Source organism: Palaemon carinicauda, chromosome 20, assembly GCF_036898095.1.
Source record: "Palaemon carinicauda isolate YSFRI2023 chromosome 20, ASM3689809v2, whole genome shotgun sequence".
NCBI lineage: Eukaryota > Metazoa > Arthropoda > Malacostraca > Decapoda > Palaemonidae > Palaemon > Palaemon carinicauda.
The window spans coordinates 115271629-115298116 of record NC_090744.1 but is presented as its reverse complement, the minus strand read 5'-3'; the positions used below and the strand labels follow the sequence as shown (position 1 = coordinate 115298116).

At 38.5% G+C, this 26488-nt stretch overlaps 1 protein-coding gene across 2 annotated transcripts; it reads left to right on the top strand.

The window, feature by feature from the left end:
- Positions 1–1148: 1148 nt before the first annotated feature.
- Positions 1149–26488, top strand: LOC137614400 (retinoid-inducible serine carboxypeptidase-like). Of its 2 annotated transcripts, none has more exons than XM_068344196.1 (9): positions 1149–1186; positions 2015–2155; positions 7364–7453; positions 9137–9247; positions 10370–10691; positions 18755–18928; positions 20356–20433; positions 22947–23104; positions 24012–26488. In XM_068344196.1, exons 1-9 carry the CDS (start codon positions 1163–1165, stop codon positions 24078–24080), a joined length of 1167 nt encoding a protein of 388 aa, XP_068200297.1. In that variant the 5' UTR covers positions 1149–1162; the 3' UTR covers positions 24081–26488. The 2 variants fall into 2 exon arrangements, with proteins under 2 accessions (XP_068200297.1, XP_068200296.1); XM_068344195.1 differs by lacking the exon at positions 1149–1186 and adding an exon at positions 1226–1263.

The window sequence follows — 26488 nt, the reverse complement described above, 5'->3', positions numbered from 1 at the left end:
TCTCTCTCTCTCTCTCTCTAGGTCCACAGGATGCAGCTATGCAGAATAGGACTAATGCTTGGGTGAGTCAGTCTCTCTCTCTCTCTCTCTCTCTCTAGGTCCTCAGGATGCAGCTATGCAGAATAGGACTAATGCTTGGGTGAGTCAGGTTCTCTCTCTCTCTCTCTCTCTCTAGGTCCTCAGGATGCAGCTATGCAGAATAGGACTAATGCTTGGGTGAGTCAGTCTCTCTCTCTCTCTCTCTCTCTCTAGGTCCTCAGGATGCAGCTATGCAGAATAGGACTAATGCTTGGGTGAGTCAGGTTCTCTCTCTCTCTCTCTCTCTCTAGGTCCTCAGGATGCAGCTATGCAGAATAGGACTAATGCTTGGGTGAGTCAGGTTCTCTCTCTCTCTCTCTCTCTCTAGGTCCTCAGGATGCAGCTATGCAGAATAGGACTAATGCTTGGGTGAGTCAGGTTCTCTCTCTCTCTCTCTCTCTCTCTCTCTCTCTCTTCTCTCTCTCTAGGTCCTCAGGATGCAGCTATGCAGAATAGGACTAATGCTTGGGTGAGTCAGTCTCTCTCTCTCTCTCTCTCTCTCTAGGTCCTCAGGATGCAGCTATGCAGAATAGGACTAATGCTTGGGTGAGTCAGTCTCTCTCTCTCTCTCTCTCTCTCTCTAGGTCCACAGGATGCAGCTATGCAGAATAGGACTAATGCTTGGGTGAGTCAGGCTCTCTCTCTCTCTCTCTCTCTCTCTCTTCTCTCTCTCTAGGTCCTCAGGATGCAGCTATGCAGAATAGGACTAATGCTTGGGTGAGTCAGTCTCTCTCTCTCTCTCTCTCTCTCTCTAGGTCCTCAGGATGCAGCTATGCAGAATAGGACTAATGCTTGGGTGAGTCAGGTTCTCTCTCTCTCTCTCTCTCTCTAGGTCCTCAGGATGCAGCTATGCAGAATAGGACTAATGCTTGGGTGAGTCAGTCTCTCTCTCTCTCTCTCTCTCTCTAGGTCCTCAGGATGCAGCTATGCAGAATAGGACTAATGCTTGGGTGAGTCAGTCTCTCTCTCTCTCTCTCTCTCTCTAGGTCCTCAGGATGCAGCTATGCAGAATAGGACTAATGCTTGGGTGAGTCAGTCTCTCTCTCTCTCTCTCTCTCTCTCTCTAGGTCCACAGGATGCAGCTATGCAGAATAGGACTAATGCTTGGGTGAGTCAGTCTCTCTCTCTCTCTCTCTCTCTCTAGGTCCTCAGGATGCAGCTATGCAGAATAGGACTAATGCTTGGGTGAGTCAGGTTCTCTCTCTCTCTCTCTCTCTCTCTCTCTCTCTCTCTCTCCTCTCTCTCTCTCTCTCTCTCTCTCTCTCTCCTAAACGTTTGAACTAACTCGCTCTACCCAAAAGCAAATGGAGTCTCCTCGGATGGACTAAAGTATCTATCTCTCTCTCTCTCTCTCTCTCTCTCTCTCTCTCTCTCTCTCTCTCTGTCTGTCTCTCTGTATTCTAAACGTTTGAACTAATTTGCTCTACCCAAAAGGAAATGGAGTCTCCTCGGATGGACTAAAGTCTCTCTCTCTCTCTCTCTCTCTCTCTCTCTCTCTCTCTCTCTCTCTCCTTTATTAATTACTTCTCAAATATTTATTTCCTCATATCCTTTACTCACTGGGCCATTTTTCCTTGTTGGGGCCATTTGACTTATAGCATCCTGATTTGCCTATTATTATTGTTATTATTATTGTTATTATTATTATTATTATTATTATTCACTTATGTTTATCAATCTTATTATTATTATTATTATTATTATTATTATTATTATTATTATTATTCACGTATGTTTGTCAATTTTATTTCATTATTATTATTATTATTATAATTTATTATTATTATATATTAATATTATTATTATTATTATTATTATTATTATCACTATTGATTTTCACCAATTCACGTATTTAATACCAATAACCAATGTAATTGCAACGCCAGTTAATAAGAAAAAGAAAATAACAGCTAATGAAAATATACCCTATTTTCAGACCGAACAGGTGAACGTCCTCTTCGTGGACAACCCAGTCGGAACCGGTTTCAGTTACGTAAACAACACGTCCCTTTTGGCTCAAAATAATTCCGCCATAGCTGATGATCTGGTCTCTTTTATGAAGGGATTCTTTAAGAAGGTAATGTTATTGTGTTATTGTTATTGCCACCCGTTGAGATACTACCGCTAGAGAGTTATGGGGTCTTTTGACTGGCCTTTGTTATTAATGTTATTGAGATACCACCACTAGAGAGCTATGGGGGTCTTTTGACTGGCCAGACAGTAGTACATTGGATCCTTCTCTCTGGTTACGGTTCATTTTCCCTTTGCCTACACACACACACACACACCCCGAATAGTCTGGCCTATTCTTTACACATCCTCCTCTGTCCTCATATGAGATACTACCGCTAGAGAGTTATGGTATCTTTTGATAGGCCAGACAGTAGTACATTGGATCCTTCTCTCTGGTTACGGTTCATTTTCCTTTTGCCTACACACACACACACACACACACACCCCGAATAGTCTGGCCTATTCTTTACACATTTTCCTCTATGTCTTCATATGAGATACTACCGCTAGAGAGCTATGGGGTCTTTTGACTTTCCAGACAGTAGTACATTGGATCCTTCTCTCTGGTTACAGTTCATTTTCCCTTTCCTTACACACACACACACACACACACACACACACCGAATAGTCTGGCCTATTCTTTACACATTTTCCTCTGTCTTCATATGAGATACTACCGCTAGAGAGCTATGGGGTCTTTTGACTTTCCAGACAGTAGTACATTGGATCCTTCTCTCTGGTTACAGTTCATTTTCCCTTTCCTTACACACACACACACACACACACACACCGAATAGTCTGGCCTATTCTTTACACATTTTCCTCTGTCCTCATATGAGATACTACCGCTAGAGAGTTATGGGGTCTTTTGACTGGCCAGACAGTAGTACATTGGATCCTTCTCTCTGGTTGCGGTTCATTTTCCCTTTCCTTACACACACACACACACACACACACACACCGAATAGTCTGGCCAATTCTTTACACATCCTCCTCTGTCCTCATATGAGATACTACCGCTAGAGAGCTATGGGGTCTTTTGACAGGCCAGACAGTACTACATTGGATCCTTTTCTCCGGTTACGGTTCATTTTCCCTTTGCCTACACACATACACACACACACACACACCGAATAGTCTGGCCTATTCTTTACACATTTTCCTCTGTCCTCATATGAGATACTACCGCTAGAGAGCTATGGGGTCTTTTGACTGGCCAGACAGTACTACATTGGATCCTTCTCTCTGGTTACGGTTCGTTTTCCTTTTGCCCACACACACAGAATAGTCTGGCCTATTCTTTACAGATTCTCCTCTGTCCTCATATACCTGACAACACTGAGATTAGCAAACAATTCTTCTTACTGCACTGTAATTGTTCAGTGGCCACTTTCTTCTCGGTAAGGGTAGAAGAGACTCTTTAGCTATGGTAAGCAGCTCTTCTAGGAGAAGGACACTCCAAAATCAAACCGTTGTTCTCTAATCTTGGGTAGTGCCATAGCCTCTGTACCATGGTCTTCCACTGTCTTGGGTTAGAGTTCTCTTGCTTGAGGGTACATTCGGAGACACCATTCTATCTTATTTCTCTTCCTCTTGTTTTGGTGAAGTTTTTATATATAGGAGATATTTATTTTAATGTTGTTGCTCTTCTTAAAATATTTTATTTTTCTTAGATCTTTCATATATAAAATATAAAAACTTCAAAAAAGAGGAGGAGAAATAAGATAGAATAGTGAGCCCGTGTGTACCCTCAAGCAAGAGAACTCTAACCCAAGACAGCGGAAGACAGATGTTTTCTTGCAGTTTGATCTGCCAATCAAAACATTTTTATTTGTTATTAATATCATTAATATTGCAGTGAGTGCACAGACTTTGTCTGTCTGTTTCAAATGATTTATTGTCCTTGTTTAGTCTCCTTTGTACATTATGATAATTGAATCTTATTAAATTATTATCATTATTAATTATTATTATTTTTATTATTATTATTATTATTATTATTATTATTATTTTTATTATTATTATTATTATTATTATTATTATTAACACCATTCCTAATCAGAGACTAACTTATTTCGTACGTATTTATTGTTATATTTCTTTTTAATTTATGCTTACGTGAATAAAAACTTCTGAATCAATTAAGGAAATTCTTTAGCTATGGTAAGCAGCTCTTCTAGGAGAAGGACACTCCAAAATCAAACCTTTGTTCTCTAGTCTTGGGTAGTGCCATAGCCTCTGTACCATGGTCTTCCACTGTCTTGGGGTAGAGTTCTCTTGCTTGAGGGGACACTATTCTATCTTTCTTCCTCTTGGTTTTTTAAAGTTTTTATAGTTTATATATGAACGTTCTATTTTAATGTTGCTACTGTTCTTAGAATATTCTATTTTTATTGTTTATTACTTCTCTTGTAGTTTATTTATTTCCTTGTTTCCTTTCCTCGCTGGGCTATTTTTCCCTTTTGGAGCACTTGGGCTTATAGCATCCTGCTTTTCCAAGGAGGGTTATAGCTTAGCTTATAATAATAATAATAATAATAATAATAATAATAATAATAATAATTATAATAATAATAATAATAATAATAATAATAATCTTGCAGCCCTTGGCCTTATAGTATCTTGCTTTTCCAACTATAGGGTTATAGCTTAGCTTTTAATAATAATAATAATAATGATAATAATAATAATAATAATAATGATGATGATGATAAATTTGCAGCCCCTGGGCTTACAGCATTTTGCTTTTCCAACTAGGGTTATAGCTTAGCTTGTAACACCAACAACAACAACAACAACAATAATAATAATAATAATAATAAATCAGTAGATTACGTCACGATACGTTGCTATGGGCAACCGCCATCCATAACGCATAGAATTTTCATCATCATTTCAAATTACATAACTTAAGTTCAAGAACGCCAAACGCAAAAAGAGTATTTACGTAAATGTTTTAGTTTTCTTTAGAATCGTCCTTTCAAACGTCACAGCACAGGTGGTCAGGAGATAGCAGTTCACCTGCCTGACCTTGAAAACGTTCTATGCTTCAACTCACAAGATGACGCGTCATTGAAAACGTTCTGTGCGTCAACTCACAAGATGACGCGTCATTGAAAACGTTCTGTGCGTCAACTCACAAGATGACGCGTCATTGAAAACGTTCTGTGCGTCAACTCACAAGATGACTCTTCATTGAAACGTTCTGTGCGTCAACTCGCAAGATGACTCTTCATTGAAACGTTCTGTGCGTCAACTCACAAGATGACGCGTCATTGAAAACGTTCTGTGCGTCAACTCACAAGATGACGCGTCATTGAAAACGTTCTGTGCGTCAACTCACAAGATGACGCGTCATTGAAAACGTTCTGTGCTTCAAGTCACAAGATGACGCGTCATTGAAAACGTTCTGTGCGTCAACTCACAAGATGACGCGTCATTGAAAACGTTCTGTGCGTCAACTCACAAGATGACGCGTCATTGAAAACGTTCTGTGCTTCAACTCACAAGATGACGCGTCATTGAAAACGTTCTGTGCGTCAACTCACAAGATGACTCTTCATTGAAACGTTCTGTGCGTCAACTCGCAAGATGACTCTTCATTGAAACGTTCTGTGCGTCAACTCACAAGATGACGCGTCATTGAAAACGTTCTGTGCGTCAACTCACAAGATGACGCGTCATTGAAAACGTTCTGTGCGTCAACTCACAAGATGACGCGTCATTGAAAACGTTCTGTGCTTCAAGTCACAAGATGACGCGTCATTGAAAACGTTCTGTGCGTCAACTCACAAGATGACGCGTCATTGAAAACGTTCTGTGCTTCAACTCACAAGATGACGCGTCATTGAAAACGTTCTGTGCGTCAACTCACAAGATGACTCGTCATTGAAAACGTTCTGTGCGTCAACTCACAAGATGACTCTTCATTGAAAACGTTCTGTGCGTCAACTCACAAGATGACTCTTCATTGAAAACGTTCTGTGCGTCAACTCACAAGATGACGCGTCATTGAAAACGTTCTGTGCGTCAACTCACAAGATGACGCGTCATTGAAAACGTTCTGTGCGTCAACTCACAAGATGACGCGTCATTGAAAACGTTCTGTGCGTCAACTCACAAGATGACGCGTCATTGAAAACGTTCTGTGCGTCAACTCGCAAGATGACTCGACGTGAGGTCTAATAGAAGGCCATGGGAAGCTGATGATTGGAATTTTTGGAAATTGACGATGTGATGAGCGAGGAACAGGAAATTAGGTGGAATTGATAATGATGGCTTAAGAAAGCAGTAAATAGTAGAGAGAGGAGATAATCTAAAATAGGAAAACAGTGAATTATTATTATTATTATTATTATTATTATTATTATTATTATTATTATTATTTTAACTTCCTAAGCCAAAACCCTAGTTAGAAAAGCAGGATGCTAAAAGCCTAAGGGTCCCAACAGGGAATAACAGCCTAGTGAGGAAAGGAAACAAGGAAATATAAAATATTTTAAGAACAGTTGCAACATTAAAATAAGTATTTCCTATATAAACTTCAACAAAACAAGAGGAAGAGAAATAAGATAGAATAGTGTGCCGAGTGTACCCTCAAGCAAGAGAACTCTAACCCAAGACAGTGGAAGGCCATGGTACAGAGGCTATGGCACTACCCATGACTAGAGAACAATGGTTTAATTTTGGAATGTCCTTCTCCTAGAAGAGCTGCTTACCATAGTTAAAGTGTCTCTTCTACCCTTACTAAGAGGAGAGTAGCCACTGAACAATTACAGTGCAGTAGTTAACCCCTTGGGTGAAGAAGAATTGTTTGATAATCACAGTGTTGCCAGTTGTATGAGGACAGAGGAGAATATGTAAAGAATAGGCCAGACTATTCGGTGTATGTGTAGGCAAAGAGAAAGAACCGTAACCAGAGAGAAGGATTCAATGTAGTACTGTCTGGGCAGTCAAAGGACCCTATAGCGGTAGTATCTCAACGGCGGCTGGTGGCCTGGCCAGCCTTACTACCTACCTACTTATTAATGATTTAACCTTCCTAATCACAGAATTCCATTCATTAGAGGTTGCTAGATTAAGTTTCAAGTTTAACCTTCTTTGATTTTTTGCTATCTAACATTGCTAAGATGTATTAGGTCCCAGTTGTTAGTTTATGCTTAAACGTGACTTGATTTTATTTTAGATCTCAGTGTTTTATTTATGATTAAACCCTACTGAAAAAAAATTCCTAATAACAGAATTTATTATTAAATGCGACTTATATTTCCAGGTTCCAGAATTTGAAACTGTCCCTCTTTACATATTTGCTGAATCCTATGGTGGCAAAATGGCAGTTCAGTTTGCACAGAGCTTGAAAAAGGTGAGAAATTATGGTTTCTTTTATCAGGAGAAAATAAACCTTAGACGTATGTGATTAAAGTGTACCAACCGTGTGCCACACGATCGAACATAGTAACGACATTTCTTTTTTTTTTTTGTATATGTTATCCTTTGTATCTTCGCTCTCCCCTCGCACTGACAACATCTTGTAATAACATGTCTGCCTATTTCATTGTTAACTGTTAACGGAACCAGTTGCTGGTTGGACAAGAAATAGCATGTTGTATTTTGTGACCTTGTTACCGGGACTTACATACATACATATACCAAAGGCACTTCCCCCAATTTTGGGGGGTAGCCGACATCAACAAATGAAACAAAACAAAAAAGGGGACCTCTACTCTCTACGTTCCTCCAGCCTAACCAGGGACTCAACTGAGTTCAGCTGGTACTGCTAGGGTGCCACAGCCCAACCTCCCACATTATCCACCACAGATGAAGCTTCATAATGCTGAATCCCCTACTGCTGCTACCTCCGCGGTCATCTAAGGCACCGGAGGAAGCAGCAGGGACTTACCGTGTATATATACTCGATGTTCTGTAATTAAGACTCAGTTGCTTTCATCTCGCCCTTGAGTCACAACCTACTCTTGGCCCGTCACATTGGTGACCCCGGAGTGACACGATCAACCAGCCTGCTGATCTGGAGTCAGAGCCCGTCACATAATATTCATTTGAATTTTTCAATGAAATGATCATACTTTACCCTCTACTGGTGTCGCATCGTGCTATGTAGCCACTGAAACTAGAGCATTAATGTAACTGTAGGAAAAAGTGTGCATTATCTGGTTGATATCATCACACGCATATAAAGGCAACGGTTAGGAACTGGAATTATAATACAATCAATAGCTTACTTTTTGTACCATTTTGTTAACTCTACATTAAACCCAGCTGAACTCGGTTGAGTCCCTTGTTAGGCTGGGAGGAACGTAGAGAGTAGAGGTCCCCTTTTTTGTTTTTGTTTCATTTGTTGATGTCGGCTACCCCCCAAAATTGGGGGAAGTGCCTTGGTATATGTATGTATGTATGTACATTAAACCCAATTTTGAACTACCTTGGATTTACCTTACCCATGATGATGAATGAATTTTTCCCTGTTACTGGCGGAATGCAGTAATGTTGAAAATAAAATCAGATCTATTGAGAAGATAAGAGACAATACAATGCTACTGAGGCACTGATCATATTCAATGAGACATGCCTGAAAGTGGGTCTACTGCCAAAAACAATCAGTAGCTGTCATCTAGTTTCGTAATGAATAGAAACAAATTTTAATCTGTATTAATTAAAAATGTAAAATTTGCCATAGGTTCAGAATGATAAGTTAGGGAAAATACATCATGAATATCAGTAGAATTAAGATGAATTCTGTACCATATCTGTCACAGAATTGAAAGTTGCTATAAAAAATATACCCTTTATAACAGTGTAATGTTTATATATGTATTTCTTCTTAATGTAATCTAACAGTTTGATATATTTCTTGAAAAGTTCCATAAATGAAAACAAGGAAAGTAAATACTGTGTGCAACTATATTTTGATCAATATAGTGCATCATCCCATGTCTCAGATCTGCAGTAAGCGTGAAAAAAATTTTGTCGCTGGTCGATATTTTTGCCCACTCTAATGTAGTATTTTATTTACTTTTGTATCCCTCAGGCAGTTGAGGCCAAAAAGATTACTTGTCAGTTAGCTGGAGTTGCTCTTGGAGACTCTTGGATATCACCAGTTGATGCCGTCGATTCATGGGGACCTTTCCTGTATGCCACGGTAAGTACCCTGAAAGTAAATGCTGTAAATAGTTGCTGGTACTGAAAAAAGCTGTCAAAACAAACTATGGTACTTAACATTGGTAAAGGTGAAGTAGCAGCGTCAGTCATGATGAATTAACGACAAACACTTGAGAAACACCGAGAGCACAAAAAATTACGACTGCGGGCAAGTCCAAAACAGAAGGATGACCTAGAGGGTGCTCGTGTTGGGTGACGGTGGCGTGGTCCAAGTGTGGTTTCTGGGGCCTTTGTTACGGCCCTTCCCTTTGATGAAGGAATTATCTAAATGGAAGACAGCCTGTGAATAGTGCTTTTCACACGCCCCTGATGTATACACGACACCCACGAGGTGCTCGCGCAAGGGTAGTAACCTCTGCATTCCATGCTTTTATCTTTCTCTGGTATATTTGGAAGATTATATCAGAAAAGTGTTAAGAAGGACTCTTTTCACCGGCCGTCACAGGTCTCTCCCTAGAAATAGATTTTTTCCTTCGTCAAAATCCCTTTTATATTTTAGGAATGCCATACGAAGAGGTTGTTCTGGATTGATGGTGGGGAGGGAGTGAGGAGAGCTTGGGAGGAACCTGTTAGGAAGAGAAGTTCGAAAGGGAGGCAGAGAATTAGGTGGTGAGATAAGGTAAAGGGTGATATGAAGAGAAGAGATTTGTTGGAAGAGGGTGCCTTTGATAGAAGGCATTGGAGAGACCGCACCAGGCAACCAACCCTTTAATGTGTTGAATAGGATTAGAAGGACCATGTCAAAAGGGAGGTCTGAAGTACAGCCCAAGTCATACATACATTTAAAATTGTCAGAGGAGTTTTACAGAATTACTCAAAAAAGGACTGACAGTGTCAGTTACTGACAAAAAGCGCATCACATTATATTATTGCTAAGTGTTTGTTTCATCAAGATTTTCATACAGTACAGTATAGTTTTACTCATTATTTCACAAATATTGATAATGGAGGCAAGAATTGAAAAATTCTTAAGTTAGTAAAAGAAATTCCTTTTATTCACTCAGATGTCTTTCCTCCTGCCTGCTTTACTTTTTGTATGAACTTTATATTCCATTTAGGTAGTGTAATAATTAACCAAATAACTAATATTTCTTTTTTGCAGTCTTTGGTTGACTCTGTTGGTCTGTCAGCTATTGCAGCCAAGTCCAAAGCTGTTGCTGATGCTGTTAAAGCAGGAAAGATGGACAATGCAACTATACTGTGGTCAGAAACAGAGGAACTGGTAGAAAAACTAACCAATAACGTCAATTTCTACAATATTTTAAGCCCCCCTGAAGCTTCCTCCTCAAGACATGAAGCAAGTGACCTTAAGACCAGTACTCATGAACCACACCCAAATGAAATCTCTAGAGCATTTGGGCCTTTCCCAACAACCCCAGAGCCAATGCCAGTTCCTCGCCATAGCTTTTCCTCTTCTCACATAGGTAAGTTTATTGGTTAAAAAATGTATTCTTTTATTATTAAGAGTTGCTGTTGTCACAGCTATTTGCTTTTATGCCAAGAAGCAATCTAGGAGGAGATAAGGTACAGACAAGAAGAGATAAGATACGGAATGAGGTAATTAGGGGTACCACAGGAGTTAGAAAGCTATCAAATAAGATCCAAGAAAGTAGACTGAGGAGCTATGGTCATGTCATGAGAAGAGATGAACAGTACAGTGATACCTCGGTAGTCGAACGACTCTATACTCGAACAATTCGGAGTTCGACCAAAATTTTCGAGAAATTTTTGCTGCGGTGCTCGACCAAAAATTCGGTACTCGACCAGCCGAACACGTGACGACCGCATGGGCTTTGTGATGATCGCGCCATCTCGGCCACTCTCGCTTGTTCGGGAAGCATCAGTTCTCTCGAGAGCGTCACTCAGACAACGCGCGATCAGCATTCGTTGTGATTTAGTGATTTTCAGTGCTTTTAATTGCTTTTTTAGCTTTCATAATGAGTCCCAAGAAAGTAATGAGTGTTAAGGGGAAGGAGAAGAGGAAAACAGTGCGAACAACGATCGAGTTGAAGAAGGAAATTATAGCGAAATATGAGAATGGTGTACGAGTGTCCGATTTAGCGGTAGAATACGGAATGGCGAAGTCGACCATTTCTACGTTTTTAAAGCATAAAGAAATGATTAAGAAGGCGAATGTTGCAACGGGAGTTACGGCGGTAACTAAGCAAAGGCCACAAGTGATTGAGGAGATGGAAAAGTTGCTTTTAATATTTATTAAAGAAAAACAGTTGGCCGGGGAAAGTGTTAGTGAAGCGTTCATTTGTGAAAAAGCGTTGCATATCTATGAAGAATTAGTGAAGAAAAGTCCGAGTACCAGTGAAAGTGATTCATTTACATTTAAAGCGAGCAGGGGTTGGTTTGAAAAGTTTCGTAATAGAACAGGTATTCATCGTGTTACTAGGCATGGGGAGGCAGCTAGTTCGGATCAAATTGCAGCCGATAAATACGTGGGGGAATTCGATCGGTACATAAATGAACAAAATTTGATCGCACAACAAGTCTTTAATTGTGATGAGACTGGGTTATTTTGGAAGAAAATGCCAGCCAATACGTACATTACCAAGGACGAGACGAAGATGCCAGGTCACAAGCCAATGAAAGATAGGCTAACATTGTTGCTGTGTGCAAATGCAAGTGGCGATTGCAAGATCAAACCCTTGTTAGTGTACCACTCGGACAACCCCCGGGTGTTCAAACGAAATAATATTTGTAAAAGTGCACTACCAGTTATGTGGCGCTCGAACACTAAATCTTGGGTCACAAGACAATTCTTTACTGAGTGGATAAACGAAGTGTTTGCCCCCCAGGTTAAGGCTTACCTCATTGAAAAGAGCTTGCCAATGAAATGTCTTCTGGTTATGGACAATGCTCCTGCACATCCTCCAGGTCTCGAGGATGACTTGAAAGAAGAATACAGCTTTATCAAAATCAAATTCTTGCCCCCCAATACTACTCCCATACTCCAGCCCATGGACCAACAGGTCATTTCAAACTTCAAAAAACTCTATACCAAGGCCCTTTTCAGAAAGTGTTTTGAAGTGACCAGTGACACGAAGTTGACCCTAAAGGAATTCTGGAAGGAACACTTCAGCATCCTCAACTCTGTTAACATGATTGACCAAGCTTGGCGAGGTGTGACCTATAGGACATTGAACTCTGCCTGGCGTAAGCTGTGGCCATCATGTGTCACAGAGAGGGAGTTTGAAGGTTTCCAACCAGAGGCGGGTCCAAGCACTGCTACCCCTGTAATTTCTGATGACACTGATGTCGTTGAGGAAATTGTTGTCATGGGCAGGAGTTTGGGGCTTGAGGTCGACAAGGATGATATTGATGAGCTTGTAGAAAGCCATTCTACCGAGTTGACTGTGGAGGAATTGTTGCACCTGCAACAACAACAGCAGCAGGATCTGATTGTGGAGCAGGAATCTTCAGAAGAGGATGAGGTAAGGGAGGATGTTCCAAGTTCTCTCATCAATGAAATTTGTTCCAAGTGGGCAGATGTGCAGGCTTTTGCTGAAAAATACCACCCAGAAATTGCAGTAGCAAACCGGGCAGTGCATATGTTTAATGATAGTGTCATGTATCATTTTCGAAGAATACTGCAGAGGAGGAAGAAACAATTAACAATAGACCAGTTTTTCACAAAAGAAAAGAAAGCTGCTACATCAAAGCCTGTTTCTCCTCCAAAGAAGAGACAAAGAAGAGAAGAAACCCCTGAAATAGATCTGCCCACCCTTTCATTGGAGAGAGAAACAACTCCTGAAGGAGAACTACCCCGCCACATCATGGAAGGGGACTCTCCTTCCAAGCAGTAACCTCCCCCTTCCATCCTCTCCACATCCATCCCTGTATGCCATCGAACCGCTGCTCAAAGGTATGTTCACTACAGTACAGAAAATGGTTTAAAATTGTTTTATTTTAGTACAGTAAATGGTTTAAAATTGTTTTATAGGATTTTCTGACCAATTTCATACACATTTAGATAATTATTGTTGTTTAGGTACACGTTTTATTAATATTTTGGGCCTGTTCGAGTGCTTGGGAACGGAATAGAATATATACCATTATTTCTTATGGGGAAAAAAAATTCGGTACTCGAACAAATCGGAGGTCGAACACGGATCTCGAACGGATTATGGTCGAGTACCGAGGTATCACTGTATATTGGTAGAAGAGTGATGGAAATGGAGGTACAGGGAACTAGAAGGAGAGGGAGACCAAAGCGAAGGTGGATGGACTGTATCAAGGATGACCTTCGATCAAAGGGATTAACCGGTGATGAAGTGTGGGACAGAGGTAGATGGAGAACGCTGGCCAGAAACATCGACCCCACATAAAAGTGGAAAAAGATGCGGACAAAGAAGAAGAAGATTGCTTTTTGTTTTGATGTTGTGGCTCAAGATCCTTTGGATTTCATTGCTCATTGCTTTGATGTTTTTAAGATTATGATTTTACCAATACCTTGAATTAATCAATTTGTACAATACCTTGTACACTTACATTATGATGTACAAATTGGGAATTAGTGAACATATGATTTAGTTCCCCTTAGTCAGGAGGGTTCATTACCATAGATAATAGTACAGTACCTTTGGGTTACATTCTATCGTCAAATATTTGTGAATCATATACTGGTCTTATGATGTATGCAAAGTTTGTTCATATCAAAGATTAGAACAAAAACATAATATTATTATTTGTGGTAATTATGAGAATGGTGTGATTAACCCTTTTACCCCCAAGCTATTTGGAACTTTCCAACCCTTAACCCCCAGGGTTTTTTTTTCAAGCACATTTTGCAATATATTTATTTTAAATTGCTTTTACAGCCTTAATTTTTGTCATAGAGAGGTCAGGTTGGTCTCATTCTTTTGGAAAATGCCTGAAGTTTCTCACAAAGTTATCAAAAATATGCAAAAAAAAATGTAAATAGCAGTTTTTTGCAAGGACGTACTGGTACGTCCATGGGGGTAAAGGGATGAGTTTTGTGAAACGTACCAGTACGTCCATTGGGGGTAAAAGGGTTAAAATGAGTACTGTATTCTTGTGTTATTTAAACTTCAATTGATCTATGACAATTACAGTGAACCCTCGTTTATCGCGGTAGATAGGTTCCAGACGCGGGCGCGATAGGTGAAAATCCGCGAAGTAGTGACATCATATTTACCTATTTATTTAACATGTATATTCGGACTTTTAAAACCTTCCCTTGTACGTAGTACTGTTAACAAACCACCCTTTAATGTACAGAACACTTAATGCATGTACTACAGCACCCTAAACTAAAACAGGCACAAATATTAAAGGCGATTTTATATCATGCGTTTCCTAAACACCTAAAAAGCACGATAAAAAATGGCAACCAATGTTTTGTTTACGTTCATCTCTGATCATAATGAAGAAACAAACTCATTTAGTGTACACATATATGTATAGGTTAGTTTTTGCATCGATTATATTGATTATACAGTACTGTATGTTGATTTTTTTATTACCAATGTTTTAGTTTACGTATTTTTCTTAGGACTTCCAAATGAAATCTTTTTCTTTATGACGCCGCCTGAAACGACGGCGTGTACGCTCAGTAAACAACCACGCTCAGAACAAACAAGGCATTTAACGCGCATGATGATAGTGATAAATAATGATACAGTACATACAGTATTTACAGTAAAAGCATTTACAAAATATGTTACCTTACAAATATAAATTATACAGTACTTGTACGTAGCAAAGCAGGAAAACAATTTACGAGAGAGAGAGAGAGAGAGAGAGAGAGAGAGAGAGAGAGAGAGAGAGAGATTGTTTTACGTACGTAAATGTAAATTTTAAACAAAAAAAATATGATAGGTTACAACATGTAGACTTTTAAAACCTTCCCTTTAACTTAATGCATACAGTACGTACATTACTAAACTATAAAACAGGCAGTAAGAATATTAAAGTAAAAAATAAAGATTGTTACTGTACTCACCACGAAAGAAGTTGAAGAAAAACTTGAATGGTGATGGCGATGAATTTGCTGCACAGTAGAAATGATGATGATGAAGCTGATGATGTGTTCTACTGTGCAGTCAATGATAGTATTTTACGTCTCTTCAGACGGAGGTGTCTTTTCCTGGGACACCTCTTCAACTTCTTCCTGGGAAACTTCTTCAATTTCTTCCGAAGGCGTACTAGCAGGAGGAACTGGCTCTTTTTTGCGAGGCTGGAAGAACATTGTGATCGGAAGTTGTTGCCGCTGCTTCTTTTTTCGATCCAAGAGCATCCTGTAGGGAGTCATGATGTCATCGACCTTGTTGGAGAATTGCATCGAGCGAACCATATCCTCGTCCCACTCTTGTAACATTTCTTTCGCCTCCTTGATATGGTTGCAGAACTTGGCAAGCCGTTCTAATGTTAAGCCCGTTTCTTCGACATTTTCTTGGGTCTCTTCCTGGGTATCACTCTCTTCCTCACTTGCCGATTTCGTCAGGTCTTCGAGGTCTGCGTCAGTTAGGGGCTGGGAATGGCAGTCCAACAACTCGTCGACGTCTTCAGTCGTCATGTCGCCAAACCCGTCACCTCCAATTATGGCAGCCAACTGCACAGATTTCCGTATTGCAGAGTGTTGGATTTCCGACGGAGTAAATCCCTTGTCGTCGTAAACAATATCGGGCCACAGCTTCTTCCAGCTCGCATTCACGGTTGCAGGTTTCATCTCTTGAAGTGCCTTCTGAATATTCTGCAGGCACGTGGCTATGGTGTACTGCCGCCAGTACGCCTTCAAGTTGAAATCTTCATCCTCGTCATCTTGGGCAGCATCCACACACGCAACGAGGTCCGCCAAGGTATTCTTCGTGTAGAGGGCCTTGAACGCCCTGATAACCCCCTGGTCCATCGGTTGAATTAATGACGTGGTGTTGGGTGGCAGGAACTCAACCTGAACGCCCTCACGCGACAGGTCAGTTGCGTGTCCACCAGCGTTATCCATAAGGAGAAGGATCTTGAATGGCAAGCCCTTCTCTAAGAGATATTCATGGACTTGCGGGATGAAACACTGGTGGAACCAGTTGGAGGTCAGCATCTTCGTAATCCATGCTTTTTGATTATGCATCCAGTACACGGGAAGGAGATTCTTATTTTTATTTTTCAAAGCGCGAGGATTTTTCGACTTATAAATAAGCCCCGGCTTTAACAAAAATCCAGCAGCATTGCCACACATCACGAGGGTAACGCGATCCTTGAATGCCTTAAAGCCAGAGGCTTTGGCTTCCTCTTTGAACAGGAAAGTTCGCGACGGCATTCTCTTCCAAAACAAGCCAGTCTCATCCATATTAAAGACTTGTTCCGGCTTGTATCCACCTTCGGCGATAATATTCTTGAACGTCTGGTTCACGTAAGTTTCAGCAGCGGCAGTGTCAGCGGAAGCAGACTCCCCATGCAGAGAAACGCTTTTCAGGGCGAAGCGTTTCTGAAACTTCGCGAACCATCCTTTGCTTGCGGAAAAACGTTTCTGAGGCTGGGAATCAGTGGATGTCCCTGGTTGAGGATCATCTGCATCATCATCATCTTCAGCATGGTTGCCGTCGTCGTCTTTAGGTTCCTTTGCAGCAAAATTCTCATATAAACTCAAAGCCTTTGTTTGGATGGTGTTCGTATCCAAGGCTATGTTCTTCTTCCGGCAGTCGGCAATCCACACAGCTAAAGCACCTTCCATGCGTACGATCGTTTTATTACGCGTTGTAACGACTCGCTTCGCTGATCTGCTAAAGGTGATTGCAGCCGTCTTTCTAATGTTCGCCTCGTCCTTTTTGATATAGCGAACGGTGGATTCGTTGATGCCAAAATGGCGGCCAGCGGCCGCGTAACTTCTACCATCTTTTAACATGTCGAGAAGCGTAACCTTCTCAGCTATCGTCATCATCCTTCGGTGGCGTTTAGGCTCACTACCAGCCTTACTAGAAGCAGAACGCTTGGGAGGCATTGTACAGTAGGATTTAACAGAAAGTTCAACAAAAAGTTCAACTTAAAACAGTCGCACACAGCACAGATTAAACTTCACAAACTTAAGAACGTCTACTCAGCGATACGCGGAAAGAGAAAGTGAACGATCCAGCCCCGCGAGAACTTTGATGCTGCGGGTAGAAGATGCGGGCAAAACACCAATCACAGGCTAGATAACAAAACTTGAGTTCTGATTCGTCATCTATCAGCGCTTGAACCAATCACAACCCGTCTTACAGTACTATGATGCGTTGGTTACTCATAGAAGATGCCCCGCGCATACTGAACGTACGTAGATTAAGTACAATACCGTAATAATAATAAATAATGATAATAATACTGTACAGTAATAATAATAATAATAATGATAATAATAATAACAATAATAATTTTATTAACAACAACAACAATAATAATAATAATAACAATAATAATAAAAATTTACGTACGCTATTTTACGCCTCTCTCTCTCTCTCTCTCTCTCTCTCTCTCTCTCTCTCTCTCTCTCTCTCTCTCGTACGCTTATTCGAAATGTGATTTTTGCAACAAAGAATATTATTGGATGCAGTACTGTACTACGTACGTATACATACAAAAGATTCATGGAAAAGAAGCACATCCATTACAGTACACACCATTCTAATATGGTATGACTGCATCTGATTTGCGTTTCATGTTCGATTTAATTTTACTACGTACTGAATTATCGTATGATCACATTCTCTTTTCGTGTTTTATTTCTTTCTGTGCTGAATTATATATCATATGTAATGCAATGAACAATCAGTAAGAGCAGATATTACTAATTACAGTATTAATGGAATTACAGGTAACAAAATATCGTATTTGGTTGTCTTCAGATTTCGCGGTATTTTCGAATTTTCCGGAAAATCCGCGATATGTATATATATATGGGTTATGGGAAAACCCCGCGAAGTGGTGAATCCGCGATTGTCGAACCGCGAAGTAGCGAGGGTTCACTGTACATTAATTTTCTTCATAAAAGTAGTTTTCTCAATATAGAAACTTGTATACTGTATAGTATACTTGACATCCCTTTTTTAAGACTCCTCAGTAAAGAGGGTTGGTAATATTGTTTAAGATTCAATTAAGTTATTGTTCTCTCATAATTGTGTGGACAGTTTTTTATTTTTTGCATAATCCGTCCACGTTGTTTCACTTTTATCGCAAGTTTTCTTCTGTGAAGTTTCATACACTGTACAACACAAAATGTAATTTTAGTTATAAAATATTGTGTAAAAAACGTTTTTACTGTGTATCCTATGTATATTTTTATTCTGATATGTTTACACAGAAAATGTTATGCCCTGTATGAGTATAATCAGTCACAGTTTTCTGGCATTATTATGCATTTTTAGAGATTATCTTTTGTTAGGTTACTTGTATGTGCTATGAGAAATTCCCTTAGTTAAATAACACCTGGAATTGTTTTTTCCTTGCAGAAATTGATATAACTTACTTAATCCCCAACTTTTTCCAGAAAAACTTTATGAACGACACGTAGGTAAAATGACTGCCGCCCTTGACAAGCTAATGAACGGTCCAGTTAAGGATAAGCTGAAGATTATTCCGAAGAATGTCACTTGGGGTGGCCAGAGTGCCAGTGTTTTTGAGGCTCTGTCGGCCGACTTCATGGCTACTGCTGTGCAGAACGGTAATTTTATTCTTGCGGTTGATGTGCGAAATGTTATGTGTAGAGAATTTACCACACCAGTATTTTGTCTGGTATCTACTTTTACCTGTAATATTCAACTTTAACGTTGTACCACTTGAAAAAAATAATTTTATTCAAATTTAATGTTGTACCACATGAAAAAATAATTTTATTCAAATTTGATGTTGTACCACTTGAAAAGATAATTTTATTCAAATTTAATGTTGTACCTCTTGAAAAAATAATTTTATTCAAATTTAATGTTGTACCACTTGAAAAGATAATTTTATTCAAATTTAATGTTGTACCACTTGAAAAAATAATTTTATTCAAATTTGATGTTGTACCACTTGAAAAAATAATTTTATTCGAATTTGATGTTGTACCACTTGAAATTATTTTTTATTCAAATTTGATGTTGTACCACTTGAAAAAATAATTTTATTCAAATTTAACGTTGTACCACTTGAAAAAATAATTTTTTTTATCAAATTTAATGTTGTACAACTTGAAAGAATAATTTTATTCTAATTTGATGTTGTACTGGTTGAAAAAATAATTTTATTCAAATTTAATGTTGTACCACTTGAAAAAAATAATTTTATTCTAATTTGATGTTGTACCACTAGAAATTTTTTTTTTTATCAAATTTGATGCTGTACCACTGGAAAAAATAATTTTATTCAAATTTGATGTTGCGCCACTTGAAAAAAATAATTTTATTCAAATTTGATGCTGTACCGGTTGAAAAAATAATTTTATTCAAATTTGATGTTGTACCGGTTGAAAAAATAATTTTATTCAAATTTGATGTTGTACCGGTTGAAAAAATAATTTTATTCAAATTTGATGTTGTACCGGTTGAAAAAATAATTTTATTCAAATTTGATGTTGTACCAGTTGAAAAAATAATTTTATTCTAATTTTATGTTGTACCACTTGAAAAAATAATTTTTTTTATCAAATTTAATGTTGTACAACTTGAAAAAATAATTTTATTCAAATTTGTTGTTGTACCACTTGAAAAAAATAATTTTATTCAACTTTAACGTTGTACCACTTGAAAAAATAATTTTATTTAACTTTAACGTTGTACCACTTGAAAAAATAATTTTATTCAACTTTAACGTTGTACCACTTGAAAAAATAATTTTATTCAAATTTAATGCTGTACCACTTGAAAAAATAGTTTTATTTAAATTAAATGCTGTACTACTTGAAAAAATAATTTTTTTTTATCAAATTTAATGTTTTACCACTTGGAAAAATACTCATTTACCTAGTTATAATGTTTTTTTTTTCTTAAATTGATGAGAATCTATTTTGTACTTTTTGACAAATGATTATTGAAAGGAATCTTGGCATATACTGAACGAGTATTTGTATTTAGGCGAATGTATAGCTAATAAGATCTTGAATTATTACAGTTGAATCTCTTCTTAACAACACTGCAGTGAAGATTGTTGTTTATAATGGTCAGCTGGATCTTATCGTTGACACGCCAGGTAATTATACAGTACTATATACTGAGGGTGAGAACGGGTGTAAGAAATGAGTTAGCGGCTAGAGTGGATATGAATGTGTTGAGGTGGTTTGGCCATGTTGAGAGAATGGAAAATGGCTGTCTGCTAAAGAAGGTGATGAATGCAAGAGTTGATGGGAGAAGTACAAGAGGAAGGCCAAGGTTTGGGTGGATGGATGGTGTGAAGAAAGCTCTGGGTGATAGGAGGATAGATGTGAGAGAGGCAAGAGAGCGTGCGAGAAATAGGAATGAATGGCGAGCGATTGTGACGCAGTTCCGGTAGGCCCTGCTGCTTCCTCCGGTGCCTTAGATGACCGCGGAGGTAGCAGCAGTAGGGGACTCAGCAGTTTGAAGCTTCATCTGTGGTGGATAATGTGGGAGGGTGGGCTGTGGCACCCTAGCAGTACCAGCTGAACTCGGTTAAGTCCCTTGTTAGGCTGGGAGGAACGTAGAGAGTAGAGGTCCCCTTTTTTGTTTTGTTTCATTTGTTGTTGTCGGCTACCCCCCAAAAATTGGGGGAAGTGCCTTGGTATATGTATGTATGTATGTAATCAGTAGTGTATTGTAGATGCTATTGATATACAGTATGTCGTATCAAGATATACGTCCCCTGATATTATGCGATATCCTTAAGAGAAATTTTAAGGATATTCGCGCCAGGAGTTAGAATTCTGGAGACCTAACGGTTAATTCTCCGGGAATATCACTGTAGCCAAATATCCCTTAGAAAGCTACCAATAGGAACCTTCCATCAGGATGACATGGCTTGAGCCCAAAAATACACTATAGTGTGTGTAGTTGATTCAAGGCAAGTATTATTTTTTCTTATTGTTGTACTATAACAATCATTTGATGAGATATTTCAAACGAGTTCCTAAGGTTAGCAAAAAATGAGTCGAAGGAGTAGTTTAACTTGGAATAATGTTCAAGGATTAATTAATTGGAAATAATGTGTAAGGAATGAATAACTTGGAAATAATGTTGAATGAATGTTCAACTGGAAATAATTTTGGAGGTGGTTGAGTGACGACACAAACCTCTAGTGTGAGGCAGACTGTGAGATATTTCAAACGAGTTCCTAAGGTTAGCAAAAAATGAGTTGAAGGAATAGTTTTACTTGAAATGATGTTCAAGGATTAATTAATTGGAAATAATGTTTAAGGAATGAATAACTTGGAAGTGATGTTGAACGAATGTTCAACTGGAAATAATTTTGGAGGTGGTTGAGTGACGACACAACCCTCTAGTGTGAGGCAGACTGTGGACTGAGTTGAAGGAATAGTTTTACTTGAAATGATGTTCAAGGATTATTTAACTGGAAATAATGTTTAAGAAATGAATAACTTGGAAGTAATGTTGAACGAATGATCAACTGGAAATAATTTTAGAGGTGGTTGAGTGACGACACAACCCTCTGTTCAACTGGAAATAATTTTGGCTGTGGTTGAGTGACGACACAACCCTCTGTTCAACTGGAGATAATTTTGGCTGTGGTTGAGTGACGACACAACTCTCTGTTCAACTGGAGATAATTTTGGCTGAGGTTGAGTGACGACACAACCCTCTGTTCAACTGGAGATAATTTTGGCTGAGGTTGAGTGACGACACAACCCTCTGTTCAACTGGAGATAATTTTGGCTGAGGTTGAGTGACGACACAACCCTCTGTTCAACTGGAGATAATTTTGGCTGTGGTTGAGTGACGACCCAACCCTCTGTTCAACTGTAGATAATTTTGGCTGTGGTTGAGTGACGACACAACCCTCTGTTCAACTGGAGATAATTTTGGCTGTGGTTGAGTAACGACACAACCCTCTGTTCAACTGGAGATAATTTTGGCTGTGGTTGAGTGACGACACAAACCTCTAGTGTGAGGCAGACTGTGGACTGCTATAGAATATTGCATCATGTCTCCCTTTTCCTTATTTTTTTGGATTATGAATTTAGGGTGTAAAAGGTGGGTACAACTAAGGGCCCAAATGGTGCAGAGTCCCTAAAGTAGTGTCCACAGTGCACTCTGTCCTTCCTTCTTCTTCTTCTTCCCAGCTGGTTCCCATTTTTATATGGGGTCGCCGTTGCGGATGAGCCGTTTCCATCTTTTTCTATTCTCCGCTTCTGCCTCATCAATCCCCTTCTCCTGTAAGTCTCCTCTCACACAGTCCCTCCATCTCTTTCTTGGTCTCCCTCTTCTTCTTCTTCCTCTGTCCTTCCTACGGAGTTTAATTTCTCTGGGTCTCTTCACACCTAATATATAGGGCCAGCCCCTTATGAGTAGAAGTGTTATTTTATATCTTTTGTTAAATTTCTTAATAATTTTATTATTGCTTCATCATTATTTGTAAATGTAGATTATGTTCAGTTGTCTGGTGAAGATTAAGCTGGGCCAAAAAGTATGGCAAGGTACTGAGGGAGTGAGAGGGCCGGCATGTACCTCTGGACTTGGCCCATCAAAGACCAAATCATGTTCTGAATTATTATAAAAGGATATCCTTTTCAGGTGTTGAAAAATGGGTAGAAAACCTTAAATGGGCTGGAACACCACAGTGGCTAGAAGCTCCGAGGAAAGCGATGGAAGGTGCGGATGGGAGAACGGCAGCCTTCGCAAAATCTTACAAGAACTTCACCTTTTACTGGATTATGGATGCTGGACACATGGTAATTCCCCTTCATGTATTTTATTTATTCTGTTTTATATAAGGCATTTTGTCATAGTGGGATTATGCTGTGACCTTAACCCTTTCACCCCCAAAGGACGTACTGGTACGTTTCACAAAAGCCATCCCCTTACCCCCATGGACGTACCGGTACGTCCTTGCAAAAAAATGCTATAAAATTTTTTTTTCATATTTTTGATAATTTTTTGAGAAAATTCAGGCATTTTCCAAGAGAATGAGACCAACCTGACCTCTCTATGACAAAAATTAAGGCTGTTAGAGCAATTTAAAAAATATATATATCAAAATGTGCTCGAAATTTAACCTTATGGTGGGGGTAAAAGGGTTAATAGCTGTTATAGTTGTTATTATATCTTCTGTTAGTCGATTGCATCTCTGTTTCTCAGAGTGCATTTTACTGTATGAACTTAGGGGCTTATTCCTATCCTACCTTTGTTGTAATTGTGCAATAATCTACAGGTTTGAACTTTTTGACAATCTTTGTAAATATTTAAATTCACAAAGGTTTTATTCAATATCAATAATAATAATACCGTAATAATAATAATAATAATAATAATAATAATAATAATAATAATGATAATAATAAACGGATTTTGAGCGAAGCGAAAAATCTATTTTTGGGTGAGATGGCCATGTCGTCCTGATGGAAGTTCCTAAAGGGTAGCTACCCAAGGAAGCTACCCTTTAGGAACTTCCATCAGGACGACATGGCTTGAGCCCAAAAATAATAATACAGTACGTAAATTGAAAGGTTTCTTTATTTCAGAATTATAAATTTTTGTAAAAAGATTAATTACCGTAAGTGCTTGAGTTGAAACTTGATAAAATTCTCTCTCAATTGAGTTTTTATATTCATATTAAAAAAACCCTATTTTCTTTTTCAGGTCCCAGCCGACAACAGTGCAATAGCCTTGAAGATTATGAAAGAGATTGTTGGGGTGAAAGGACATTAGGGTTCCGATGTATCGGGAATGACTTGGTGCATTCAGGGTGGTTTAATGAAATTTTATTTTTTAGTATAACTTAATGTGGGACCTTTTTATTTATATATGTGCTGTTTTTTTTCCTGAGCCATTAGTTTTATGACTGGACCAGATTCACGTGTCCATATGTTTATTTAGCATTTTAAGCTATCTTGGTACTGTGTGTCTTCTAGGGCAAGCACAAAATATAATGGTATTTAATTATTTTTAAAATGTAAGTCAGTCCTCTTGCCAAATATTCCAGATAATAAAACTGGTCCTCTTAGGGAATGTTATAATTTTCTGAGATGTTAATTTAGCTGCAGTATGCAAACCCATTTTTATAAGTGATCTATAAATCATATATACTTCTCTTTATACAAGTCGGGTTAGGAAGTAAAGAAGGAATTTGACTATTGCATTTGTGGATAGACTTTCAAAAGAGGAATGCGGAGGGCTCAGCTTAGGATAGTGCGAGTTACTCATTAACCCTTTTACCCCCAAAGGACGTACTGGTACGTTTCACAAAACACATCCCTTTACCCCCATGGATGTACCGGTACGTCCTTGCAAAAAAACTGCTATTTACAATTTTTTTTGCATATTTTTTATAATTTTGTGAGAAACTTCAGGCATTTTACAAGAGAATAAGACTAACCTGACCTCTCTATGACAAAAATTAAGGCTGTTAGAGCAATTTAAAAAATATATGCTGCTAAATGTGCTTGAAAAAAAATAACCCCTGGGGGTTAAGGGTTGGAAAGTTCCAAATAGCCTGCGGGTAAAAGGGTTAACTGAACTTGTTTCTAATATGAATAGAAAATGAGACTGTATCAAATAATACAGTATTACGTACTGTACAGTACTGTCCATCCAGTACCGAGTGCAGTAATTTACTGTTTGTTGCTGTTTGCAATAAAGACTAGTCTTTATTTTTCATATTTGTGATATTTGAGGTAATTCGGATTCTGCTACCAACTTTTTATATTTTCCTTAATGTAATTTGTGTAGTCATACTGGTTCTAGAATCTCAGAAAAGTATAGACTTGCAGTAAGTTGCCGTTACTAAACAGTCATTTTCTTGGAACTTTTATCAGTAGTTATTTGATAAATATAGGGCGTCACATTACACGAATAAGCAAGGAAATACGCATATTTTTATATTGCTACCTCATTTGTTTTATGATGAATTGAGGCGGCAAAATTTGGTTGATTAGCCTCAAAGTTGCTCATGTGCTGTCCATTAAAGTTGTAGGCTAATTGGTATATGAGGATACAGTGTACTTGATACTATTGGCTTTAAATTCTTGTGATATGATGTTGAGAGACGTAGGCCTCTGACATTAGCAGTAAAGTATTGCATCGTTTGTACATTTTATGTTACAGTATTGGTGGTCTAAGTCCGAGTAGCTTAGTTCTAACTGATAGCATTAGCATGTGTAGGTTTAGCTCATCGTTATCATTCTAAAATCATACATACATACATACATATACCAAGGCACTTCCCCCAATTTTGGGGGGTAACCGACATCAACAAATGAAACAAAACAAAAAAGGGGACCTCTACTCTCTACGTTCCTCCAGCCTAACAAGGGACTCAACCGAGTTCAGCTGGTACTGCTAGGGTGCCACAGCCCACCCTCCCACATTATCCACCATTATCTAAAATCATACTGCAGTTAAAAGGGCATCTACTGTAATAGTATTTATGATACTGTGATTATTTGGGATTCGTATTATTTTTAAAAGTTCTTTCTAAACATGCAGCAGAGCTGATTAGTTCAGATCAACATTGTTTTAATGATTGTAGTGTGTTGATCACGAACGCTATGTTTGCGACGGCAAATTTATATCCCTCCTTAGTCTGTTGTTGTAGGGAGTAAAATCCCTGGGATAAGTGCTGAAGACACGGCTGAAAATGTGTGGTGGGCATTCTAAACTACAGTAGTCTTCGCACAAAGTGTAACTGAAAAATTAATTGGTTTAGATATTCTAATGTGCTTTAACAATTGATTTTTTTTTTTTCATGAAGGGATTGTCAGTGATTGTAACAACTTTTTTTTTTTCCTCAGATCTTGTTTTTGATTCAGGTTTGGAAATAGTTCTAGACTGACTTGACCTTTAGAAATACAGTGCTTTCAGGTTGTGTGATAGGTATGTGTAGAAATCGCGAAGAAATCTCGTATTTTACGGCCATTGGATTTCTTCGCTGGAAATATTGTTACTAAGGAACTTTTTTTTATTCGTGGCAGATTTTAACTCGCAGGTAAGCAAGACTTGCCCTTTCCTGTATGAGGTATTCTAAGTCTAAATATAAATGACTCTATTGAAGGATTTCTTAGTCATAAGATACTGTCATATTTTTAGAAGGAAGATTATAAAGAATGATTATACTGTAA